The sequence below is a fragment of the Phocoena sinus genome, chromosome 7, assembly GCF_008692025.1.
Source record: "Phocoena sinus isolate mPhoSin1 chromosome 7, mPhoSin1.pri, whole genome shotgun sequence".
In the NCBI taxonomy this organism is placed as follows: domain Eukaryota; kingdom Metazoa; phylum Chordata; class Mammalia; order Artiodactyla; family Phocoenidae; genus Phocoena; species Phocoena sinus.
The window spans coordinates 66,547,358-66,567,244 of NC_045769.1; the positions used below are offsets into that span (position 1 = coordinate 66,547,358).

The window sequence follows — 19,887 nt, forward strand, 5'->3', positions numbered from 1 at the left end:
CCTATAATTTCAGATGAAGAAATAAGAAGGTAGAAATAGAGTGCTTCTCAGCAGTACTATGACTCAATTCCTTATGTTACTTCCCTAAGCCAGGATGACTTGACATCCATTTGTAAACTCAGCTCTTTCTTAGAGGCTCTGGGCACAGATTGACAAAAAAGCACACGGGAGAGGGGAACATGAGTTATGTAGTTTAGTTGTATTAAGGTGATTTAGACATATTGTTGCTTACTCAGCTCTTTTTGCCACCCTACTTCTGGGCTTCCTTTCTGTTTTCAAGTCCAGATTGTGATTTCGTCGCATCGTTTCTGCCCCATCCCACTCGAGCTAACCCTTTCAATGGACATTCCAAATTAAATTTGACCTGAAATGCATGTTGGAGATATCTGGTCATGGATAGAAAGAATCACAATGATATAGTATGTCAAGGTCAGAAGAGAGAGTCATACAGCGTTTCACCTGCAGCCATCATACTTTGCTGCATGGTAAACTATCCTAAAAGTTGGTGCTTTAAGACAAGAACAAAAATTCATTTGTTCGGGCTTCCCTGGTGGCGCAGTGGTTGAGAGTCCGCCTTCCAATTCAGGGGACACGGGTTCGTGCCCCGGTCCGGGAAGATCCCACATGCCGCGGAGCGGCTGGGCCCGTGAGCCATGGCCGCTGAGCCTGCGCGTCCGGAGCCTGTGCCCCGCAATGGGAGAGGCCACAACAGTGAGAGGCCCGCGTACTACAAAAAAAAAAAAAAAAAAAAAAAAAATCATTTGTTCAGATTCTGTAGGTCAGCAATTTAACAAGCCTCAACACACAAGTAAGTACTTTTTAAACCTTTGTTTGCATCACAATTGTTAACAAGTATGCAAAACAAGTCACATGGCCAAAGTTCCAATAATGTAGGAGGAACTACAGAAAGTTGTGGATGGAGGAAGCATGATTTATTGGGCCACTACTGTCATAATGGACCACAACACCCAAGCCCCAGTAGGTAAAAGTATGAAGACTCCATGAAAGGAAATGAAATAAATATTTAATCATCTTTCTACCAAACTGCCAGTTCTGCTTATAAATTATTGATAATAAAATTTTTCTCACCCTTGAATAATGGGATGTAAGGATTTGAGATGATATCACTTAAAAATTAAACCCTAAACTACTACAGTTTTATTTTTATCAGTGTTATTTTCTGTCAGTTATACTTTCACTTTGATACTGGGTAGTAAAGAAATCTTTAACAAAAGGCTTAGCAAAAACCATTTGTGAGGCCCTGTTGTCTTTTAGTTTAATTAACACTGTTCACTTATATCAACTTAAAATCTAACTCATATGCAGCTTTTTCCGCCGGGAATTTTTTGGGAGAAGACTATTTCCTGTGGAAGAGGGAGCCGTTTATTATTCATGGGCAGATGTTATATATTTATGATTTGACCATAATCTGAAAGTCACCTAAGAGTAAACAGTTTTTCTTTTCTGTGTCTTAATTAGTCAGTGTCCTGAAGGATATGTGTGTGTAAAAGCTGGTGTAAATCCTGATTATGGCTACACAAATTTTGACAGTTTTGGCTGGACCTTATTAGCCTTATTTCGGTTAATGATGCAGGATTACCCTGAAGCACTTTATCACCAGGTAAGAACACAGAGAATCTGCACTGCACAGAAAAATGGTGCCATGCTCCTCCTTTCTGAAATAATGATCAAATATAATACACTGTATTAAATTTTTATGTGAAGAAGAATTTGAGGACAGAAGAAAAGAGGACGAGAATTACCTAATGTCAAACTGTATGTTAAAACTGAGCCCAAGTCTGTGTTCTTATGTATGGTATTGATATCTTATTTAATCTTTGAAACAATCCTACAAGGATATAAATATGTATATGCGCTTTTTTATGAAGACCCTAAGATCAGAGCATTTAGGTAATCTCCCCAAAGTTAAAACACATGTATCTGCCAGAGATCACTATACTGCTCTGTGCTCTCAGACATTTGACATTAACTAAGTAAAGAGCATTTCTAACTACTAATTCTTTAGACAAAAAAACTGAACCTATGAGATTACCATGTATTAAGAAATTATTTGTTGAATGCCCACAATGTACTCCTTCTCTTTAATTCTCTATTTCTTCTCATTCTCCTTTAATATTCAATCAGGCTCCAGTTGTAATAGCAGAAAGCCTGCTGTTATGAGACTTGAAATCAAAATGCTGAGAGTCCTCCTTTATAACTGATGATTTGGGTGCCATAGTGTCTCAGAAGGATATAATACGTGCTCATTAAAATAGAAATTCAATTTTTCTTTTAAGAAAAGTTCCAGTATAGTGGAATATGCAGTGTCATTTCAGCAGCATAGTTAATATGGAAGGATATTAGATAAAATAAGTAAATTACTTTAAATTCCAAAAGTATTTACAGTTGAAGAAGAGCACTCTTTTTAAACACACACACCATACTTTTTATGATTGAATAAATTATGGTGTGTGTGTATGTGTGTTTACAGGCCATTAATAATGATAAGGATAATATAATATATTTTTGGCACAAAGATTCATAATATATTATTAAATGAAAATCAAGTAAACCAAACATGCTTGTAGTATAATTATATTTCTAGTAAAAGTACATGAAAATACTACAAGTGACTTTTTCTTTATGCAAACTATATTTTTCTAATTTTGTAAGAGTAGTTATATTGTTATTTCCCAAAATTTTGACAAGCATCAATGCCTCCTCCACAACACTGTAAACTTCTTATTTCTAAAATAATCTCATCATGTTATTCTCCTTCTAACAATCCTTCAGTGATTTCCAAATTTCTGTGAGATGAAGTTCAAAGTCCATATGCATTGTCCATAGTGCCCTTTAAAATCTAGTCTCAGCATTTGTTGCCAGATTCATTTCCCAAAAATATCCCAATATATACTCTCTGCTTTATTTGAGTCAAAAAGATTTGCTGTTTCCTAAATGACCTTTGCCTGTAATTTCTTGTTTCAGTGTGTACAAATTCAAGTTTCTTCCATCTTCAGTCTCATGTCTCAGATTTTTGCCTCCAAGCTATATTTCTTTTTTGAGCTTTTCCCCAACCTCTTCTTTTAGAGCTGGACATATTCTACATCAGAATTCCATGGTACCCTGTAATTGCCTCAGGTAGTGGTTATTTTAATTGCTTGTTCAGCATTTCCTCCCACTACCTAAGAAGAAGTATTTTGTCTTATTTTAATTTTTGTATTCTCAGCATCTAACACAGAAATGTTTGATGAAATTTTAATAAACAAAAATATAAGTAAATATTCATGGGTTATGTTACTTTATATAATAGTGAATGTCTTGCCTTTTTTTTTACAGCTTTCAAAGTGCGTTAGCTAATTTTCTTGGTAACATTGGTCTAAAGGAAATCCTCTCATACAACCAGTGAAATGAGAAATCAGTTTGGGAGTGCCCTGGTGCTGGAGTCTTACAGGACCTTCATCATTATTGTACTCTAAATTTTTATTGACTAGTGTAGATAAGGTTTGCTTTGATTTGGACTTGGTTTTTACTCTGAGCATTGCCCTACGGAACTAAACTGACTGTGGCTAGGGAAATTTGGTAATTATTCCCAAAGAGTACAGCTCACGTTTTAGAGGATATCATTCTCCGTTTGTTCAACAAATATTTATTTGACCCAAGTACTCTTTGATACAGCATCAGTACGGAAATGAACAAAGCAGATTGTCAATCCTCATGGAATGGAGTTATGTTTAGCAATGGTTAACGTAATGCATACTTGCCATGAGCTAAGATCTTCTCATACATTGTTTCATTTGATTTTCATAACAAATCTATGACAAAGGGGTATAATTAGCCCCTATTTCCTGCTAAAATATAATAGAACTAGAATTTGTATACTTTTCCATTCTAATAAGATTGTATACTTTTATTCTCCATCAGCTTCATATAGGGGAAAGAGCAAAAGTTTTGAATTCAGGCATTCCCCCACAGTTGTGAGATCTTTGCCTATCTAATTTTCATCTCTTTTCTATGTGGTAAACACCACACGAATGTTTTGCCCAGAATTAATAAAATAATAACCATAAAGTATTTATTAATATACATGTCCTGCAGTGTACTCCATGATATCTATTACTAACTCCTGAATATACTGTAAATGACAGCCATTTAGTAGGGGAAAAATATTTAACCACATCCTAAATAGCTGACTCACTGAGATAATCGAGTTTATTAAAAATACCTTTAAAGAAAAACATACTATAGATTAATAAGAAATTATTTCGGACTAAATGTTAGAAGGTCGTATTAATTTGTAAACATTCTTAACTCTGTTATATCAACACAGTATTTTCTGTAAATACCTGTCTATTGATTCAAATGAATACTTAAAAATTAAAACTATTCCCATTTGTTTTCTTGAAATTTGTTCATATACTTTTAATCAATGAAGATAAATCAGTGGACTATATTTTGAATTTGTCGTATCTACTTATAAATTTAAAAGTTTTCTGATATATCTTAGGTAATTATTATGAAATAAAAGCTAGTCAATGTGCAGTTTGGAAATCTACAGTTTTGTATTTTTCTATCCACAAATGACTTCATATAAGTGAATGATATGACTTTCCTTTGTGATTTGTCTAGAGGTTCATCAACAAAGCAGGTATTCCGACAGATATAGAAATATTCCTGTTCCTCACCCCTTTGAATAGAACTGATTTTGTACCTCGTTGTGATGTTTCCATAAAGTTCAGAGGAAAGTAATCTCCAAACAGTCATTCTTTGACTTTATTACACTTCGTATAGTTAAAGATTCTACTTCAAAGTAAATAATCTTTCATATTCAGACTGTCCAGCTTTCTTTATTGAAAGATGACAGTTTTTTCCTTTCAACATGTTTACTCTGTTAATGAAGACATAAAAGTCAGATGTTCAGCCTGAATTAATTAAATTACTAAATTCTTCCCTGGTTTTGTACCATGTATTTTGTACCTTACATATATGTCTAAATTGAAGAGCTTTCATTTATTTCTCCAGGTAGAGCCAGTACTTAAGCTGTCTTGTGATTACATTCCACTTATAACTAAATTATTTTCATAACAAAATTTCATTTTTCATTTTAAAATAACAGATTGCAGGAAGACAAATAACGTTTCCTCTCTGTCCTGTTTTCCACCTTTCCTTAGATCCTTTATGCTTCTGGGAAGGTCTACATGATATTTTTTGTTGTGATAAGTTTTTGGTTTGCCTTTTATATGGCAAGTTTGTTCTTAGGCATACTTGCTATCTCCTGTGAAGAAGAAAAGCAGAGAGCTGCTGAAAAAGCTAAGAAGATTGAGCTGGAGCTTCAGCAGGCTTTAACGGAACTTCAAGAAGGAAATAAAGCAGCAGAGGTACAGATTTTTTAAATGCTTTTTTGGAGTCAGAGTTTATCTTCTTGGAGCATATTGTCTTCTAATAGATGCTCAATATCTGTGTGTGGTACATAATAAGATCATAAGTGATTTTAATAGGAGGGCTCACTTTTGCTACATAACATTCTTTCCTGAGTGTGGTGTGGTAAGAGTGACCAACATGTTTAAGATTTTGTTTTTGCTCCAAAATGCATACTACTACTGCTGATAAACTATGGATATATTATACAATTTTTTGAACTTGACTTCTCTTAATGCAGGTATAATTTATTAATTTAAACTTGCTTCAGACAGCACATCAGAATTAGCTTTGGAAAATTTCAGTGTTCAACTCAAAAGTGACAGTGCCTTCCATAATTTAGAAATCAGAAAGTACTAAAAGCATGGATCGAAGTATAGTACTGAAGTTGTAAAAAGAGGAAAAAATTTTACTTTATTGACTTTCTAACTCGTTCAAGAGGAAATGCACTGTGCATCCTGACCTAAGGAGTTATTTTACCTGTGGAATAATTAAATCCATGATCAGTAAAATTTAATACAGTTTTACTCTAATTTTCAATGACCTTAGTGTTGTGTTTGAATATATTTTCAGATGTTTAGCCTCATAGCAAAAGATTTTGCCCACGAATCTAAAAGTATTGACAGAAGTAACATTAAAGAAGTAGAAAATTATCTTTAAAAATCTAAATTGTGCCATAAGTGTGCAGAAAAGAAGAACAGGACCTAGGAAAGCAACCAGAAGTAGCTTTCTTATATACCACAGGACCTAGCTAGCTCACACCTCCTCTTAGGTTTAGAGAGGGATAGGTTTAGCTCAGTCTCCTAATATCCCTACCCAGAAGCTGTCAAGGTGTGCAGTGGGCAGAAGCCAAAGCAGCCTAAGGGGGACGGAACCCATGCCTCTTCTGAGGTGTTGCTCCCTTCCTCTGTGTTGTGAGAAGTCCCCCTGCCAAGAAGCTTGTTCTTTGGAGGGTGTTTGGCCCAAAGTGATCACAAGCAAGTCCAGTGCTCCCACCCCACTGGCCTAGTTACAGGACCCTCACTTGCGGGAGGGGGGCCATGCCCTGCCTTCTTTTCCATCCTTCTGGAATATTTATTTTTGCACTCTTAACACTTGCTAATAAAGATTGTCTACATGGGAAAAATACTCGAACTATATTTTCTAGTAGATGTAAAAAGGACAGATTGCCGGAGCAAACAAAAGATAGAAAGGAGCTATATCCAGAATCCTCTCACAAAAAAAGATAAAAAGAGCTGAGGAAAAGTAAAGGGCAAAAGATTCACTCCGGCATGTGTAGTATGACTGGCTAAGAAGTTCGTTAATACCAAAGGCCCCTGCTGGGCCAAAAAGAGGAAAATGCTAACTTCCCTGTTATATAACCCTTTCGTTAAGTTGTCATCAGTAAAGAAGCTCTAGAAAAGTCATTCCACTACAAAGTGGGGTCTGAATGATATGATATAGGATCATACCAAATGACAAGTTATTGATAGATATGTGTATCTATGAGGTTTCAATGCATACAATTGAAAAATGAATCAATTACAGACCGTATGAAGAAAACATGTATAAAAAGAAGCTATCAAACATAGCCATCATATCACCCATGAGGAAGTCACAGAAGAACAAATTACAAAAGCTTTCTGTCTCTAGAAATGAGTCTGAGGTCCTTCAGATTGAATGATTGTAGTCTGAATGATATGTTGAATGTGTAATTTGTTTTGAAGTGGCATTTCAAATCTCAAGGGCTACACACAAATGCATTCAAGAGCACAATACTTCTCTTATTCCAGATGAGATGCCCTATTAGCTCTGCTTATGAAGAACTTAGATTATTCCCTAATTTCCCAATATCTCCATTCCTTTGGCTATTTGGATCACATAAAGCCTTTCTGGTTTTAATTAAAATCTTTCAATTATAAAAGATTTCTGTTCCTGGAAGAGTACTAGAACATTTTGTCATGCAAAAGTTTTCTGGGAAAATGAGAATAAAAGTTATTTTCACAAGATGTACTTTCTTTTCCTTTCTTATTTATAAGAAAACACTGGACAGTGAAGAATTTAAAATGGAACATACTGAGGACCCTTTAGGTGACCGACCTGATTTAACCCTAGACAGATTCTAATTCCAATGTTGGAATTACTGGGAAATTACATATGTGTTTCATATTCTCACATTATAAGAAAACAGTAGATCATATTGGCTAAAATCAGAGTTTTGCAGTCAGATAAATATAGATTTAAGTCCATTTTAGCCACTTAATAGATGTATGATATTTGCCAAGTCTGTTAACCTTTCTAAACTTCAGCTTCTTTATCTGTAAGGTGTGTATTATAATATCTGTGTCATAGGTTGTTGTGAGATTCAAATTAAATAAACGTTTGTAAAGCACTTAGCACTGCTTAGAATATACTAAGCAACTGAAAAAATGGTAATGGCTAATTATAGGAAAGACAAGAAGACAACTGCAAGAAGGTACTGTCGTCCATATGGAGAATACTTGTCAATATAAAATTCTTTAAGTCTTTGACTATGTCCCCCTTTTAGGGATAATTAAAGTAATAATAATAATATTGATAATAATAGTATATAATGTTTATTGAGTGTCAACTATGTGCCAGACACATAATTAGTGTCTTAACAAATTCTCAAATTTAATCTTTATTGAGAAGTTCCAGTTACAAAGTTTGATCTATATTTATTGGTAATTGATTTCTCAACACTGAGAAAGAGAACCCATTTTTCATCACTTTACCATCATTGTTCTGGAGAATCAACACTGAAACAATATTATTTCATCAGTTACACAGTTGGTAAGTGAAACTTTCCTATGAATTGTCAGTTATTGGCAAAACCTTAGAAAAGAATGATTTATACAACTGTAGGAATATAAATATTAAAAAAAATTTTGCCCATCTAAACTGATATCCTTACAGTTCATCTGTATAATTAAACATTATTGACAATATTCTGTATGTTAGGCATTGTATTAAGCATTGGAGATTTTAAAATTAATAAATATAAATACAGTGTCTATCATCATGAAGCTAATGGTCTAATGGGGAGATAAACTATAAAAATAAATGGTAACTTTAGGACCCCCAGACATTATGTTTCCTGATGTTATGAAATAGGAAACATAAAACACCACAACATATTCTTGCCAAAATCCATGCTAAGTCTAATATGCCTCTAGATCTAACCATCTTTTTCCAGAGACTATAGGAGAGAGAAGAATGCATTAAATTAAACTAAAAAGACATAATCTGCCAAATTAAGAATGTGGAAAATTCTACAATATAAGTGATTCAGTGTCTTTAACAAATCACACAGGCTAAATAAACTTAAAAGCATGATAATCAGTAGAACTGCAAACCAAAAAAAAAATGTATATCATTTTGTATTTTGATTGGAACAAGTCAACTATAATAGAATGTTTCTGAGAAATGAAAGAAAATTGAGCATGGTCTGGGTCATGGATAATATAAAGGAATTAATAATTTTGCTGACTGTGATAATGGTGTTGTGGTTATCTTTTTAAAAAGCTTATTCTGAAATTTTATGATATTTGAAATTTGATTTAAAATACTTCAGGAAAAAAGTAGGGTGAGTAATACATGAAAAATGGAAAGTATAATGTCATTAATGGTTGAAGCAACCTATTGGGTACCTGGTGAGTATTATTCTCCACTAAAAAATTAAATGAAAATATGGGGAGTGCTATAAAAGTGAGAAACTTAGTGCTTTGAAAACTTGTAATAAAGAATTTCTCTGAGTCAGAAAAGGTTTTTATTGAGGACTTGGCACTTGAACTGAGATCTGAAGAATGAGTCCGTTCTCTCTGACAGGACGGAACAAGATGAGTCAGAGGATTAAAAAGGCCAGTGGGGTTGCAGTAGAGAGAGGAAGTCTGGGTCCAAGATGAACACTTCAGGTGTTCATTGCTAAATGCCAGGAGTATGACTGGGTTCTTCCTTTTTCATATCGCCCCTCCAGAGAAAATTGAAACCAGCAGTGAGAAGAATCCTAGCCCGTTCTTCCAGTTTAATTTTAATGCTGGATTGTCTAAAATTCAGGCATATATCCTTTTTAGCTCTTAAACTTCCAAAAAGAAGATTTTTGAGTCATAATCCTTTCAATTTACATTGTAAACTAGGTGTATCCTTAGGAGTTGGCCAACGTATGGGCACTTATTGAGAAGTTCAATTGAGATAATTACTAGACTGATATGTGGTTTGTTCATTTTGTATCCTAAAACACATCCGTAGTTCAAGCCAAATCAGTAATGAGCATTGACTGTCTCAACAATAACGTTATCACTCTCCCCGCTCCACTGCTCCCCCCCATCACAGATGATGATCTTAACTGGATTGCCCTTTGTTGTAAATTCATCAAACATTGTCACCGTCACTACCAGAAGCAGCTCTATGAGAAGTAATTCCTCAGTATTAAGAATATAGTGGAAGATATTGTTCACGATATGACAAAGTATCATCTTTATGAAGAAACACCTGGGAAATTCCTATCAGACTTTAATAACAAAAATTATAGTTCTGTTGGTTTTTAACTCATGGAAATTTGGAATTATATAAATGATCACATATTTTATGTAGCCTTGTAAGTCAGCAAAGAAAATACTTTCTGGAATAAGCATTGGTTTAAATAAATAAATTAGCTTCACATCCTGAGCTTTTGCTTACTTTTTCAGTTTAAAAAAAAAAAGTGAGGCAACAGAGATCTGTAGACCTAAAGAATCTGTCATTTTCCTGATGGAACTCAGTATGTAGTACAGTTGGTTTTTACCTCCTCTAGCTCTAGTATTTAAATTAGAAGGACTTGACTCCTACTGAGTGAGATGAATATGATGATTCCCTTTATATCTACTCTGGGACTTCAGATAGACCACAGCAGAACCTGCCAGCCAGGGTGTTCTGGGTATGGGTATCAGTGAGCCTCAACCATGAATCCCCTCAGTGTTAGGGCAGCAGCAGGCCCATGCCAGTTATCTCTATTCAAAAGCTGCCTCACCTATTTAAATTTATTTACTATTTATTTCACCTATTAGGCTCACCTATTTACCAAATTAACAAGCATACAAATATTATTATTCTTTGTGTGTGCCAAGTGTAAAAACTGTTGGGGGCTCTATGGTGCAATGTCATCTACCCATTGCCAGTTTCTTACTGTTTAAATTCAAATACAAAATTTATACATGGTCACTAGAAACATCTGGGGCCATACTTGTGATAATCATGAATGTGTAGAACTTGTAACATCTGCATCGAAGCCGAGGAGTTTTGAGTGCCTTTCCAATGCAAGGGTTCTTTTTAACTCGGTAACCACGTCAGCAAAACAGAGGTTGTCTTAAAATCGTTACTCAAGAGTCATGAGGGACAGAAAGAAGTGATTCGTTTTTGGAAGTATCAAATATGTTCTAACCAAAAATATCCTTTAAAATTCATTCTATTACCTGATATTACATGAGACATGTTTCATCATCTCAACACCAAATAATTGATTTTATCAAGAAAGTTTACAAAGTCATAGTTAACATATCCTCAAGTAAAAAATGTAAGGTGTTAGAGAAATGTAAGGTGTTATTGTCTGGTAGCATGTTTGCCAACTGCATATTCCACAATAATTCTAAACTGTACGCTGAATTCTTTGTCAAATATGGGTAATACCACTATCATTCTCTGATTTTCTCCTTTTATAGTTGACCTTATAATATAAAATGATTTTGTTGAGTTGCAAGTAGTACACATTCATTTTCCAAAAAATCCTAAGTCAGTTTAATAATATCTATAGTGTAAAGAGTGGCAAATTATGGAACACAGAAAGGCTATTGGAAGTAAGAATCAGCATTTTAAAGAAGGTTATAAGCCGTCTTATAGTTATTGTCTTAGATATACAAAGGGGAGAAGCCAGTATTAGACTCATCAAATTTCTTTTTAGACCAAGACTACAGAAATAGAAATGAAGAAAAGATCATCAACTTCTATGATTACTTCTTTGGATATGTTGGATGATGCTACCATCAGACATAAAGAAGGTAAAGTAAAAAATATTTAGACACTATGGAAGGTACCATTCATATGATTCACTTTTTTAAATTTTTATTTATTTATTTATTTATTGGCTGTGTTGGTTCTTTGTTGCTGCCCGCGGGCTTTCTCTAGTTGCAGCAAGCGGGGGCTACTCTTCGTTGTGGTGCTCGAGCTTCTCATTATGGTGGCTTCTCTTTGTTGCGGAGCATGGGCTCTAGGTGCGCAGCCTTCAGTAGTTGTGGCACAGAGGCTCAGTAGTTGTGGCACATGGGCTTAGTTGCTCTGTGGCATGTGGGATCTTCCCAGACCAGGGCTCAAACCCGTGTCTCCTGCATTGGCAGGAGGATTCTTAACCACGGCGCCACCAGGGAAGTCCCCATATGATTCACTTTTAAGGAAATCCTCCAATTTCTTCAGAATTTTAGATGATAATAACTAAAATTTAAGGAATAACATGAGACTATTAGGGTAAACAATACTTTAAAATTTCATAAGCATAGTGTTTTAAACACTGGAAAAGGAACCAAAGAGTACCAAGGTATTTTCTTTGTTTAAAACTGAAAACAACATGAAGTATTACCTTGTAACTAAAAATACAGTTTGGTGTATATAACATTAACCTATTAAGGTCCTTTTTATACTTGTCTCTGCTTTTTAAATATATATAACTAGTAATCATTATTATAGACAATATTGAAAGACATTATTTTGTAAAGCATGTAAATCTAAAATTATAAATATACTCTCAGTTATATTCCATATTTTTTTTTCTTGAGAGGTACTCCTATGTTTTGATTCTAATACATAATTTGTCTCATTTTCATTTGTCTAACTTGAAAGCAGGAACAAAATAGAAGAAATTTACTTTGCTCAGATTTTTATTAATACAAAATATTTCTATTTGCTAATATAAAATCAGAAGTCTAGTTTCAAACCTCCCTTTGCATGCAAAAGTCAAAAATTTCTACTAGTTAGAGCTTAAATAAACAATTAGCTAATGCATAACTTTTCTATTCTTTCATTTCAGAACTTAGAAAATCCAGGAAGAGATGCCCATTTTGTTGGTATAGATTTGCTAAAACTTTCTTGATCTGGAATTGTTCTCCTTGTTGGTTAAAGTTGAAAGAGTTTGTCCATATGATTATAATGGACCCATTTACCGATCTTTTCCTTACCATATGCATAATTCTAAATGTACATTTTTTGGCCTTAGAACACTTCCCAATGAGTTTAGAAACCAACAATATTCTCAACATTGAAAACCAGGTAAGGCTCTCATTGTACATTATTTTCTTTTGCAATTTCAACTTTTCTTTAGTCATCATTATCCCTGCTATTTTATTTTATAACTCCAAATTGTTGCAAATGCATTATATGAGTATGAGATGAAGTACTATGTTCATGCTTTCTCACCTCACCTCCCCCAGCCCTGCTTTGTAAATATTCTTATCATTGAATAGATTTATAGCTAGAGTCCGTTTAAATTTAATACTTCTGGCTAGCTGCATGGCAGTCAGGTTAAGTAGAAATTATTTATTTCCTCTCCCTTCTCAAATATCCCCTCTTTTGGTATGGTAGCCCCTAGATCAAGGTAGGGCAGAGGTGAAATAACAGACACAAGTCCTTCACTGACACCTGAATTTTGAATTCTGTTACAACTGCACCTAATCTTAGACTGGAGCTTATCCTTTTGGCAAGGTATTTTTGAGATTCGCCCATCTTTTCTTTCCACATACAATACAAAAGACAAAGATTTCTATGAGTTTAAAAACAAGTCACATTCAAGCAAATATATATTGTTTAATTTCGTTTGCTTTTATTGTTGTTTAGTTGCTTGATACCAATACAAAGAGCCAACTGCTACCAATTTTGAACTATACATTTACTTGATACCAAAACAGTAATTTAGTTAGTTCTGCCAATGTAGTTTTCAAAGGACAATTTCCATGGGTTTGCTTTTTTTCTGGATCATATATACTTTTGAAAAATTTCTTTTACAGTTTTAAAAATTAAATATCTTAATATGTACTCTTTAGCCCAAAAGGAACTATTGAAAATGAAAAGATTTTCACTCTCAAATATTCTTTTGTTTTCTTCCAGGATGACTTTTATTAAAGTAATTGAAGATTACACGATGTTTGACATTAGATTGTCAAACAAAACCTATGAGCCTGTACTTGTAATACAGACTCTGAAACTAATCAGATCTTGACAGAGGAAATATGAAAAAGGTGGCAGTGAAAATTTACAGTTTCTGCGTGTGAGGGTTCTGATAGAGCTACTGGAATCATATTCTCATCTCTATGTTTTGTTCTATTTAGGTGTTTATTGGAATTTTCACAGCAGAAATGATTTTTAAAATAATTGCCATGCATCCATATGGGTATTTCCAAGTAGGCTGGAACATTTATGATAGCCTAATTGTGTTCCATGGTTTAGTAGAACTTTATGTAACACATTGTCATGGACTGGCTGTTTTTCGATCATTCAGGGTGGTAAGTAGAATCCAAGACCTAAATTTTATTTTATAAAAATTCATCTCAGTTTCCTCAGACATGAAGTGGGAAGAATAGTAATACCTATCCTTTTGGTATACTGGAGGTAGTAAATGAACTAATTCATATGTAACAAGCTTAGAAAGTAACCCAGAAAAGAGTAAGTAGTCTCCAATGCTGTTGCTTGGCTCAGGCATTAAAGGAAATATGCCATATATACAGCAAATTTGAGATACAGTTTCAGAAAGCAGGGTCAGGAATACTGGGTCAGTTTTGTGAAGCAGAATAATAAAGAGTCCCAGAAGCTGAATACCAGTGTGTAACTAAAGAATCAGGTGAGTGTTTCTAAATGTAGGGTAGAAAACTTTGTAAAAGAAGAACGGTCAGGCCAATAAAATGTTATTAGAAAATTATCAAGTCAGAATCACTATATGCCTGCAATGTAGGTGGTAGTAAAAGCATCAGAAAACTAGGCAAAGAAATAATGTTATTAGAATGATATTTATAGAAATGTTGGGCATTTGATAAATAATATATTGTCTCATTCTTGGTAACAAGTTGAAGGAATGTAGCAGATATCAAGACCAATTAAGTAGATTTGATCTTATCCAAATAATTCTTCAGAATCCTATCTTAAATCTTTATCCATAGGCTTGTCTAATGAGTAAGAGAATAATATAAAAGCTGTATTTATCAAATTTATGGATGAAACAAGACTGGGAAATACAGACAATGTAATAAAAGGTAGTATCAAAATATCTGAAAGACTAGTAATGGACTGAATCTAAGATGATGACGTTTATTTATTTATTTTTTTGGCTGTGTTGGGTCTTCGTTTCTGTGCGAGGGCTTTCTCTAGTTGCGGCAAGCAGGGACCACTCTTCATCACGGTGCGTGGGCCTTTCTCTATAGCGGCCTCTCTAGTTGCGGAGCACAAGCTCCAGACGCGCAGGCTCAGTAGTTGTGGCTCACGGGCCTAATAGCTCCGCGGCATGTGGGATCTTCTCAAACCAGGGCTCGAACCCGTGTCCCCTGCATTGGCAGGCAGATCCTCAACCACTGCGCCACCAGGGAAGCCCTAAGATGATTAAGTTTTACATGGATAAATGTTAAGTCCTACCCCTGAGTCCAGAAAGCCAACTATATACCAGAAAAAGTTGAGGAGGGTATAGCACATATAAAAATAATATATGGATTTTAGATGACCCAAATATTAAGGTGATTTTGTGCCATATAAATAAAAATTTTTTAATCTGGTGAAAAGAAGTGAAATATTCAGACTAAGCCTAGCATGTTATGTTTGGTCTTCCATGTTATTTTTAAAGGTAAATACACAATAGAACTGTCAATGGAATTCACTGGAAACTGAAGACTTTTCCAGCATCATCTATATGTCAAAATGTGGGAAAATATTCAATACACTGTGAAAAACAAAACAAAGAATGGATACTTGCTTTACCAGATATTAAAACATAAAACTAGAATAATTATAATAGTATAATATTGAATGGGAATTGACAGATCAATAGAAGAAAATATACATGGATTTACAGTAATAAAGTATAGAATATGTAAGATGTATTAAGAATTATACATAAACTGAATTTTCAGTGCTTAGTATTTAATAATGCTCAAAACTGAATATTACTTTAAAGACTACATATGTATATGTGTATAATGCTGATAAAATTTTTTAATGTACATCGTAATGAATAGTGACCAGATTTTTTGTTGTTTTTTTCTTATTCTGGGTTTTACATTGCTCTATCAGTTGCGAATTTTCAAATTGGGGAGATATTGGCCAACTTTCAAGATTTTGCTGCTGACTCTTGGTAACTCAATCATGGCCCTGAAAGACTTGGTCCTGCTGTTGTTCACATTCATATTCTTTTCTGCTGTGCTTGGCCTGAAGCTGTTTGGTTCAAATTACAAAATATACGTCTGCAACATAGATGAAGACTGTCAACTTCCACGCTGGCACATGCATGACTTCCTCCACTCCTTCCTGAATGTATTCCGGATTCTCTGTGGAGAGTGGATAGAAACTTTATGGGATTGCTTTAAGGTAGCAGGCCAATTCAGTTGTATTCCTTTTTACATGATGGTGATTTTAGTTGGAAACTTATTGGTAAGTAATTCATGCTTTAAAATTTTCCTTGAAAAACTGATGTATTGTAGTCTGGCATTTTCACAATGTGGACTTATGGAAGCCAGTGGTCTATAACTGTGCTGTCTGATATGGTGGCCTCTAGCCACATGTGGCCATTGATCAGTTAAAATATGAGTGGTCCACTTTGAGATGTGTCATAAGTGTAAAATACCCACTGAATTTGAAGTCTTACCTCCCAAAAAAGAATGTAAATGATTTCATTAATAATTTTTATATCGAATGTATTTTAATTATAATATTTTGATACATTTAGTTGAATAAAATATATTCGTAAAATTAATTTCACCTGTTTTTGTTTACACTTTTAGTGTGCCTACTGGAAAATTGCATATGTGATATGCATCATATCTCCATTGGATAGCACTGGTTATAACCTGCTACTCAAAGTAGCTTTGGCTTTATGGGAGATAGTTATTAATGAAGACTCTCAGATTCCATCCCAGAACTGTGGAATCAGAATCTATATTTTAACAATATCCCCAAGTGATCTGTATGCACATTAAATTTTAAGAAGCGCTTAAATGTAGCACTGGTTGTCAAATTTGACTGCACGTTGGAATTACCAGGGGAACTAATAAAAATAAATTAATGTCTTGGATTCATTCCAGAGATTCTGATTTTATTGGTATGTGGACATAACCTGGTCATCACGATTTTTTTTTAAATCCTCATTTGATTAAATTGTGCAGCAAAGTTGGAAAACCACTGATCTATAAAACTGTTATGCATTAACTAAGAGGAAATACTTTCACTTTTAAATTTCCAGTAATTGTAGTGATATTACCTTTTACTTCTTAAAGAAAAAAATGGCTTATAAGACAAAATTGTTCTTACAGGAAAAAAAAGAGATTCAATATTTACTTTTTATTCCTAAGTCATAGAGGTCAAGCACATCTCCCAAAAAGTGGGGAAAAAAAATCACAGGTTAGACTCCATTGTATCAGCACACTTCCTCATTACTTCTGTTTACCCTGGGCATACTCCTGTCATATGCACACATTGACATTATGTTTAATTGTTCATGTACTTGTCTATCTTCCTTATTAAACTGTAGGCTCCATGAAGGAAGGGATCATGAGTCCTCCTATTAATCTTTTAGGAGACTAAGCTATTTTTAATTCAGAGCGCACTTAAACAAAGCAGTAGCATTTTATAGTGTTATAAAGTTCTTTCTTTAGATCACAGTTCCAGAGCATTTTGAACTTGATTTTCAGCCTTTTAATGCTCTTATCGTATATGTATATATGCATATATATATACGTATATATACGTATATATATATATATATATATATATGGGGGGAAGTGTGTGTGTGTCTAAGATATAAGAAATCTTACATTGTAAGCTCTTAAATATACAGTTGCTGTAGCATAATTTTTCCTTCTCCAAATCCTGACACAAAAATCTATTCTCTCATTCATTCCATACTTAATTAATTTTTCAACAAATATTTTTATCATGTACTTTGTGCCTAGCATTGTGCTGGTTGTCTATTTAAGAGAAAACATGGTTTCTACTCATATGAAGCTTATAGTCATGAAATTCTTACTAAACACCCTTTTCATTTTTCTCACTGTGGACAATACTTAACCAAACAAAGGAAAAAGAAACAACCAACTACCTTAAATTATACTTGCTCTTTCCCTTTGTCCTTTGAGAATGATAGAGATGCTAATAGTCTAGTTCCTACAAGGGCCATGGAGCTCCTGCCCAGATTATCTGTAAGTAAGCCTTAATATCAAAATGGGACACTAGTGGGAGAAAATCAAACTATTCTGGGGATATTGGCATTCAATTACGGTCTTTTCAGTTTTTTTTTTTCCCATTGAGATTCTGTAACTGTAGGTTATAGAAAATATATGTTAGTTGTTCAGATGATCTTACCTGCAAGAAATTTCCAATGCTGAGCCATCTTATACCCTCTGTTTTATTGCTACACCAAAACTATGGTTACGATTAAGATGATTTATTTGATGACTTTATTAACTGCAAAAATATTTTGATTTTTCCATGAGTGAGTCTCATTTGAGCTTTCTCTATTCCTAAGTGTTAAAAAATATCTGGGTATTGAGAAGTAAAAGTAATTCATTAGAAATGAACACGATTTGGTGGGTACTTCATAATATTTTAGGTGTATATGTGCATGAGAAACAGTAATTATCAGAGTGCTTGAGAATTCACCTCTTCGCATAGATCCAAAATTCTGAAAGATATTTTAACAAATGAACGCTGCAGATCTTCATATACTTAGCTATTTTATTTTATGTACACATAAATTTTCAGTATAAGTATTTTTAAAAGTAGATCTTAATATATGAAGAAATCAGAAATACAAGCAGGAAAATGTTATGTAAGTTATATACATATTATTACACATAATGTGTAACATTTGAACCTTTCCCTTTAAAAATAATAGGTAAAGCATAAACAAGGAAAGTTAGATGTGGGCTTCAGAACCAGGGATAGCTCTCTCCCCATGAGATTCCTCATGGGTTTGCAGACCCATGAAGATGTCATTACACATCTTCCTGGGTTAGGGCTAAAGTGAAGTCAGCCACCTGGAGTAGCAATTCATTTTCTCACTTTGGGAGAGTTAGCCTGGCTTAGTGAGAAAAACAAACTTTGGAATAAGACAGACTTATGTTCAACCTGTGTGATCTTTGATACTTAGCATCTGTAAGCTTTGTGGTTCTCATCTGTAAAAGAGAAAAAATGATATTTCATAGAATATTGTGACCTTGAGATGAGTTCTGGCTATACAAGCCACTAACACAGCACCTGGCCCACTGTAGATGAGCAAAAACTGAATAGCCTAAATAACATTGTAGTGTGTATGCTGTTTTCAAATCTCAGGTCCGCTTTTTTAGAAGATTATTTTGTCATTGTTGTTTGAAAGGAAACAGAAAAATGAGATGCATTTAACCTCATTGACTTCCTCATTCAGATACTTTACCTGTTTCTGGCATTGGTCAGCTCATTTAGTTCATACAAGGCTGCAACAACTGAAGAGAATGATGAAGCAAAAAATCTCCAGCGTGCAATGGCGAGGATTAAAAAAGGAATAAATTATGTGCTTTCTAAAATATTATGCAAAACCCAAAATGTTCCAGAGGAAACAATGGACAATGTAAGTGACATATATGTTAAAGAGAATATTTCTGACCATACTCTCTCTGAATTGAGCAACACCCAAGATTTCCTCAAGGATAAGGAAAAAAGCAGTGGCACAGAGAAAAACACAATGACCGAAAATGGGAGTCAGTCACTTATCCCCAGTCCCAGTGTCTCAGAAACTGTACCGATTGCGTCAGAAGAATCTGATATAGAAAATCTGAACAATAAGGAGATTCAGAGCAAGTCAGGTGATGGAAGCAACAAAGAAGTAAGTTGTTTTAATATCATGATTTCTTATTGTTGATTGATGGCATTGTTGATAAGGAAGTGAAGCAGTGCTGAAGTTCCCGAGTTAGATTACCCATTCAATCCTAGCTATAGCATTCCTTGCTCCTGATTTTCTGCTGCTGATCAAGTTTCTTAAACTTTCTAAGCTTCAGTTTCCTCGTCTGTGAATGAGGATAAACTTGTATCTATTTCTTAGAGGAGATAGAAAAGAAAGATTGAGAAAAATAGTTCAATAGTACATAGAATAATGCCCATATATAGTAAGCACTTAGTAAACATCAGATAATATAATTATAATAGTCTGTCCATTAATAAGCAAGCAGCATGGGGTGATGAAAAGTATATTGAAGAAAACTACATTTAAAAAAATCTGTGTGT

The 19,887-nt window shown here is 34.1% G+C and overlaps 1 protein-coding gene across 1 annotated transcript in view; it reads left to right on the forward strand.

Annotated features, from left to right (window-relative positions):
- SCN7A (sodium voltage-gated channel alpha subunit 7) overlaps positions 1-19,887 on the forward strand; it is a 60,156-nt gene that overhangs the window by 12,674 nt on the left and 27,595 nt on the right. Inside the window, exons 8-14 of the mRNA XM_032637450.1 lie at positions 1,480-1,621; positions 5,169-5,375; positions 11,351-11,447; positions 12,470-12,708; positions 13,764-13,937; positions 15,709-16,065; positions 19,052-19,489. Coding sequence (XP_032493341.1) covers positions 1,480-1,621; positions 5,169-5,375; positions 11,351-11,447; positions 12,470-12,708; positions 13,764-13,937; positions 15,709-16,065; positions 19,052-19,489 — 1,654 coding nt within the window. The remainder of the gene's footprint in view (positions 1-1,479; positions 1,622-5,168; positions 5,376-11,350; positions 11,448-12,469; positions 12,709-13,763; positions 13,938-15,708; positions 16,066-19,051; positions 19,490-19,887) is intronic.